This window comes from Ochlerotatus camptorhynchus, unplaced genomic scaffold (assembly GCF_037179485.1).
Source record: "Ochlerotatus camptorhynchus isolate MF236.1 unplaced genomic scaffold, CSIRO-AGI_Acam_v1.1 ptg000361l, whole genome shotgun sequence".
Taxonomy (NCBI): Eukaryota; Metazoa; Arthropoda; class Insecta; order Diptera; family Culicidae; genus Ochlerotatus; species Ochlerotatus camptorhynchus.
The window spans coordinates 3,450,101-3,457,449 of record NW_027040849.1 but is presented as its reverse complement, the minus strand read 5'-3'; the positions used below and the strand labels follow the sequence as shown (position 1 = coordinate 3,457,449).

The following is a 7,349-nucleotide window of genomic DNA, read 5'->3' as shown; positions in this document are numbered from 1 at the left end:
TAACTGCTTTCTACCAAAAAGAACCAACGCAAACTTTTAATTTTACTAATGTTTTTTTTATTAATTTTATCAACGATTATAGACCTCACCTGTAAAATTTAGGAACATCAACATCACATTCATAGTAAAGTTCTTCTATTCTCGACGAGTGCCATCTTTGATTTGCCAATCCCAGCGCGTAAAAACGTTAATAATTTTCAGCTGCGACTTTAGCGTGTAAACTCCGACAAACGCACCACCTCCACCAGTTCGGCCTCTACTGTCGATTGCCGAGCGTGCTTTTCGTGCTGTCAAAATTGTATTTTGTAAACAACACGCGAACAAATCGTTTGCGGCGTCGTAGAATCAGATCGAAGTTTATCTTTAAATAACTGCAGAAAATACCGCTGATTCCATTCAAAATTGTGCCCAACTATGGAGGAAGTTCAACGCCACTCGGTTCACACGCTTGTGTTCCGTTCTTTGAAAAGAACGCACGATTTTTTTGTAGCCAACCAAGCGTTGCTTCCGGAGATTGATGACCAACTGTACGGTTTGGATGAGTTAGATATGTGCGATCTTTATGTTAACAAATTTCACGTTTTGTCCCAGGGAAAGGATGAAATATTCTATCAAAGCTCGCGATTCATATGGGCTGATATTCGACCGTGCTGCAAAGGCTAAAAATTCGGCAGTCAGACGAGGCGACATCGGGAGAATAGATGTAACGCCAAATCCAACGCAGGACCACAGTTCGTATACCGCCGGGTATGCTGAAAAGAGCATCATGCTAATACTGAATTTGTTTCATTCTAGTGCTCGCGATCACAGCCGGAGGTGAAGAGGATCAATCTGGAAATACCCAAACTGCTCTTATGTCAGCTACTATACCGAGTACCCAGAGTTCCAATTCCAACACCGTACAAATATTGCCTAAGAAGGCACCCACAATTCCAAAGCCAAAGTGGCATGCACCTTGGAAGTTGTGCCGTGTCATTTCGGGTCACTTGGGATGGGTGCGGTGCGTTGCTGTTGAACCTGGCAACGAATGGTTTGCAACAGGAGCAGCGGACCGTGTTATTAAAATCTGGGATTTGGCCAGTGGAAAGTTGAAACTCTCGCTCACGGGTCATGTAAGTACCGTCCGTGGACTATGCGTGAGTCCACGGCATCCCTATCTTTTCAGTTGCGGTGAAGATCGACAGGTCAAGTGCTGGGATTTGGAGTATAATAAAGTGATTAGGCACTACCATGGTCATTTGTCGGCTGTGTACACTATGGCGCTTCATCCGACGATAGATGTCTTGATAACGGCCGGACGAGATTCGACGGCTCGTGTTTGGGATATGAGAACAAAAGCCAACATTCACACCCTAGGCGGGCATACCAACACAGTGGCGAGTGTGGTTTGTCAAGCGGTAAATCCGCAGGTCATAACTGGAAGTCACGACTCGACCGTACGTTTATGGGACCTGGCTGCTGGTAAAAGCATGAGCACATTGACCAATCACAAGAAAAGCGTCCGCAGCATCGTGTTGCATCCGTCGCTATATATGTTTGCTTCTGCATCGCCAGACAATATAAAACAGTGGCGTTGCCCGGAAGGAAACTTTATTCAGAATCTTAACGGACACAACTCGCTAGTAAATGCGATGGCAGTGAATCCGGAAGGTGTTCTAGTGTCCGGTGGTGATAACGGAACCATGTTCTTCTGGGATTGGCGTACGGGGTACAACTTCCAGCGTTTCCAGGCCGCAGTTCAACCGGGCTCGATGGATAGTGAGGCTGGTATCTTTGCCATGACATTCGACATGTCCGGATCGAGACTCATTACGACCGAAGCCGATAAAACCATCAAGATATACAAGGAGGACGACGAAGCATCGGAAGAGTCGCACCCGGTCAATTGGCGACCGGAGATTATCAAGCGAAGAAAGTATTAAGCCGGAAGTGATGGACCTGGACTTGATTATATTTCTTAAATAACATTACTTTTAATGTGTAATCCAAACGTTGATTTTAGTCTCATCCGAACACGGCCTCTTGAAATCGTTACATTTTCGTTAGGTACGTGCGGCTAAACAAAACAAAAAGCGTACCTTAACATATATCCCCCCTCTAATCCGACAAATTTGTGGCCGGATTTATTTTCTAAGGCTGCGTTCCATTTGGTGAATTTTCACTTAAATTTGACAGATGGAAAATTTTCAAATAAACCTGCTATTGTACCAGACTTAGGCTCTGAACCATTTGGTGGATTATTTTAACTTTTGGTTAAAATTTGACAGATGAAAAGTTATCGATTAACCCTGCTATCCGAGCATGGTTATTTCTGACAGACAAGAAGTTAAATTTTGACAACCGTGGCTCGAAAACCGGTCGATCGACAGCACGGGGATTTTCGAACATAGAAAATAACTTTCGAAATGTCACTTTTAACCACAAGTTAAATTTAACTCGGCAAATGGTTCACAGCCTTAGGCTGTGTTCCATTTGGAAAATTTTCACTTAGATTTGACACTTCGAAAATAAATTAAGATGTTCGAAAATCCCTCTGTTGTTGATCGGCCGATTTTCGAGAAAGCGTCTGTCAAAATTTATTCCTTGTCTGTCAGAAATAAGTCTGCTGGAATAGCAGGTTTATTTGAAAATTTTCCATCTGTCAAATTTAAGTAAAAATTCACCAAATGGAACACAGCCTTATTTCTGACAGACCAGGAATCAATTTTGACAAACACCTTCTCGAAAATAGGAAGATCAACAACAGAGGGATTTTCGAACATCTGAATTTATTTTCGAAGTGTCAAATTTAAGTGAAAATTCGCCAAATGGAACACAGCCTAAGTGTGCATGGAAGTGAAGAGGATTTCTCGGCTTCCAACGAAGCGAGTATCACGTCAACACATTCTTAGCCATTCCTTTCTTGAACTGCATTCCGAGGCGACCGGCACTGGTTTTGCCTATTATAAAGTTTAAGGCTGTGAACCATTTGCCAAGTTAAATTTAACTCGTGGTTAAAAGTGACATTTCGAAAGTTATTTTCTATGTTCGAAAATCCCCGTGCTGTCGATCGACCGGTTTTCGAGCCACGGTTGTCAAAATTTAACTTCTTGTCTGTCAGAAATAACCATGCTCGGATAGCAGGGTTAATCGATAACTTTTCATCTGTCAAATTTTAACCAAAAGTTAAAATAATCCACCAAATGGTTCAGAGCCTAAGATATCCAGCTTTCCATGTTCGGTAATGGCGGCCTGTTTGTATGAATAAATGTATCCTTCACTGTGCTTTTTGACACTATCTGGATGTTCGAATTTCAACCCCTTTCCTTTCCCTCTCCCAGGAACAGTAGAAAATGGAACAACATACGCCCTCCAGTTAGTGTCAAAAAGCACAGTGAAGGATACATTTATTCATACAAACAGGCCGCCATTACCGAGCATGGAAAGCTGGATTCAGTTTTAACACATTGAGGATGATACCTAGTCCCAAGCATCAGCTGTTGGTTCTCTGTGTAATTACAGGTGATCTGGCAATAACGGAGTAACAACCGCGGGCGTACAATCATGCTCATGCAATTCACGGGGTTTTTTTTCCCAATTCACTGGTCATCCCATAAATTGAATGCAACTGTATTATCAAGAGTGAATTTAAAAATAGCCGTCAATTTGTCGAAACTCTTAGCTGGCAGACGCAAACCAACACGGTTAAATTTCCCAACATTCACCCATATTCTTGTTTCGTTCGATCCGTATTTTTCATACAGTACCAACAAACATTGAAAGCTGAATAAGAGCTTATTGCTTCTTCAGCTAAAAAATAGCTTATTAAGCTTTTAATCAGCTCAAATTGTTAGTTGGGGTGTCTCGTGTAGAATGATGTTCTGCTTCGGACAGGCATTAGGGCTGACTGTGTTTCGGGAAATCTAACTCGGTTCCATGCGAAAATTAACTGTAGCGGTTTTCAAAAGTTTGATTATGTCAACAACAATTGGATTTTAATACATGCACACTGCGCAGGTGCAGGGATAGGGCAGTGTTGCCACTTACTTTAAAAATAAAAATAAAACTAAGCATGGGTGCCAAACAGTGCCAATGAATGTGCCCACGTGTGCCCAAATCTCTTTTGGGCACTCTGTGCAGAGTGACCACCCCTTGATTGTAACAAACCATTTATTCGGTTCCTCGTTGGTAGCCGATGTGGTTCGATAGAAAATTAAACCGAGTTCGGTAGTATTTTCTAAGCGTGCGAGAAATCACTGCGGGATGTTGAATAAAAGGGTTGGGTATGCACCATGGTGCCAATGAAATGTATGGGAAAAAAGTGGCCATCGAAGCAAGCCGACCATATACAAAATGTTCATTGCCTCGAAAAAATATACCTTATGCAAAATGTGGACTCAATCGGATTTAATCTTCTTCTTCTTCTTCTTCGCATTTTAAGTTGTTTGATTATCGTATATTAGCTATTGCGTGCTCGCAGCTAAGTGTTCATGATGCTCTTCTACAGTTATTAATTGAGAGCTTTCGATGCCTGTACCATTTTTGCATAAGTACACTCATAAAATTCGCTACATTTTTATTGGTGAATTTCCATGTAAAATTCCACATGATTATCATGTGTCCACACATAAACAGAATCCACTCAGAAGAACATATGAAATGTATGAGTCAAATGAATAGCAACCCGCATAAACGCGAACCATCACATGACCTTACCGATAATGGTTATAAATTGTTTATAATCCCTGCTAAACTTCAACTGAAATGGTTATGGAACTTTACATGAACGTTTGTTTGATAAAGTTTTAACCTTATGTATTATGGTTTTTTGGAAGCGGACCTTACAAATAATGGGTTGTTAAGAACCATTACCATTCCAAATTCTTGTTTTCTCCATACATTATTGGAAAGAGAACTATATTAGAACGTTTTTACTTATGGTTTGAGAACATTAATGGTTATGGTTATGGTAGTCAGTAAGGTCCATTAATGGTTTTGTATTATCGCTCAACTTTACGTGAAATATATCGTGAATTGGTAATCAGTAATTTACAGGTACCATAGAGGTAACTCTAAGACCACTGGGTCCCGAAGAAAATCATTATTATTTTTGGCTCACTCAGTACCAGAACAACGGTCCCAAGCAGTCCCAAGCTATTTCACTCACCCCTGCATGTTCTGCATGAATCCACACACCCCTGATGTTATCTGTCAAACTTTCATAGCGAATCAAAACAAACATAGTGTAGTAATAGAATTTCAACTAGAATAGGGTACGTTAATCGTTTGCTTGGGACCAATAGGCTACTAAAGTGATGAGCCAATTTAAAATCGTTAGTTTCGTATTGATTGTTGGTTGAACTGCGGATGCGAAGTTTATCTGGATCGTGCACCCTTTCCGAGGTATGACAGATATGAAGTGGAGGGACATTTGATGGATTTCACTTGTGGTACATTGGCCATTGGTTTTGATTGGTGGTACCTTGTGGAAAGTATCACATCTGCAAAGGATCGTGAACTTGATAGGCTTGAATGTGTGTAATTGGGTGATAGTAGGAGACATCCCTAATAAAAAATAACCATAAAAGATGGCTTAACCATAGAGGTAACTCTAAGACCACTGGGTCCCGAAGAAAATCATTATTATTTTTGGCTCACTCAGTACCAGAACAACGGTCCCAAGCAGTCCCAAGCTATTTCACTCACCCCTGCATGTTCTGCATGAATCCACACACCCCTGATGTTATCTGTCAAACTTTCATAGCGAATCAAAACAAACATAGTGTAGTAATAGAATTTCAACTAGAATAGGGTACGTTAATCGTTTGCTTGGGACCAATAGGCTACTAAAGTGGTGAGCCAATTTAAAATCGTTAGTTTCGTATTGATTCATGTCATGTCATAGAGAAAGTTAGGCCGTCTTGATTCTAAACGCTAAACATATATACAGTGCTGAGATTTGTCATTGTCATTGACAGACTTTCGCGCGATATTGACAAAATTGTTCGTCACAAAGTCACTGACAGACTTGATCCTCAAAAAAACCTTCGTCAAAATCTCATTAATTTTTTCGTCAATGACAAAGATTCACCTGGTAACAAAAAGTGTAATTTAGTACATTCTGTGTCACATTATTGTTATCCAAGTAGCTCAGGACGTAGATACCCGAAAAAAAAATTACAGTGAAATTTTCAGTGGAAACAATGCTCTAACATTAATATTTATTGTCGACAATAAAAATGATTGTTATAATGTTGTACCCTTCCGAAAATGGCGAAACTGCTACCTAGCTGTACAATGAATGTACATAATAAAATGTTGTTACAATGATTTTTATTGTATATTTCATTTATTTTATTGTTAACATGATTCGATCACGAACAATAATGAACAACTCTATAACAATAAAAATTGTTGTTAAATATTGGTGTGTTTTTATTGTGGGTTACTTCACGAACAATAAAAATAAATCTGATTGAAGCATGCAGACTATGAGAGACCCTCTGTGACCCAGCAACACTGCCAATGTAATCAAGATAGGCGATGCTCGATGGCTCTTGCTTTGACAGTTCGTTTGGCTCTATTCGTTGCCAAGTCAATTGAACGCCTATGATCAGATCGGTTTGAGTTGAACTCAACTCTCCTGCCTCATCTAAATCCCGCTTAATGCAGACCTTTTCCGTGCAGTCAATAATCACATGGTAACCACAAAATACCCAATAATGACTACAAAGTAAGCATTTTCGAGGGAAACTGGAACTACCAATTAAATGAGTAAAATTTTACTCATTTATGAGTAATTACAACTACAAAAATAAGTAGTAAGCATTCTTGCTTACTTTGTAGTCATTATTGGGTATTTTGCGGTTATCGTGCATACAATAATAATAAAAAAAAATCCACCACTTGAAGATGTCAGGAAATAACTCTGGTGGAAGCATATTTCATGGGCGATTCTCTCCAGTTGAATGCATTAACTTATCAACGACGCTCAACCACCAAGGAGACGTGACCTAGAGAGATCGAGTGCAGGGGAGTTGACCTCCATTTCTCACAAGTTCCGGATCGAATCTCAATCCATAACCAGTAAAAAAAGGACTCACCCGTAACAGACATACCACCCCCTTCCCTTTCCGGGGCGATGTTTTACTTTTTCGATTTATTTTTAAAGTCGATAAAGTAGATCTGTCAAGCCAACACTAAAGTACACTGTTATTTTTTTCAATCAATAAATTCGCCAACCAACAGTAAAATAACAATAATATATAAAGTTATTGAAAAAAAATTATATGGGGAAATCACGAAAATTTCATTGTTAAGATACTTAACAACCCCCCTTTTTTATTGTAAATTTTCCATTTACCATGAAA

General features: G+C 39.8%; 1 protein-coding gene across 1 annotated transcript; it reads left to right on the top strand.

Annotated features, from left to right (window-relative positions):
- Nucleotides 1-337: 337 nt before the first annotated feature.
- Tango4 (transport and golgi organization 4) lies at nucleotides 338-1,941 on the top strand. Its single transcript, XM_065232024.1, has 3 exons — nucleotides 338-527; nucleotides 592-731; nucleotides 796-1,941. Exons 1-3 carry the CDS (start codon nucleotides 415-417, stop codon nucleotides 1,920-1,922), a joined length of 1,380 nt encoding a protein of 459 aa, XP_065088096.1. The 5' UTR covers nucleotides 338-414; the 3' UTR covers nucleotides 1,923-1,941.
- Nucleotides 1,942-7,349: the final 5,408 nt, after the last annotated feature.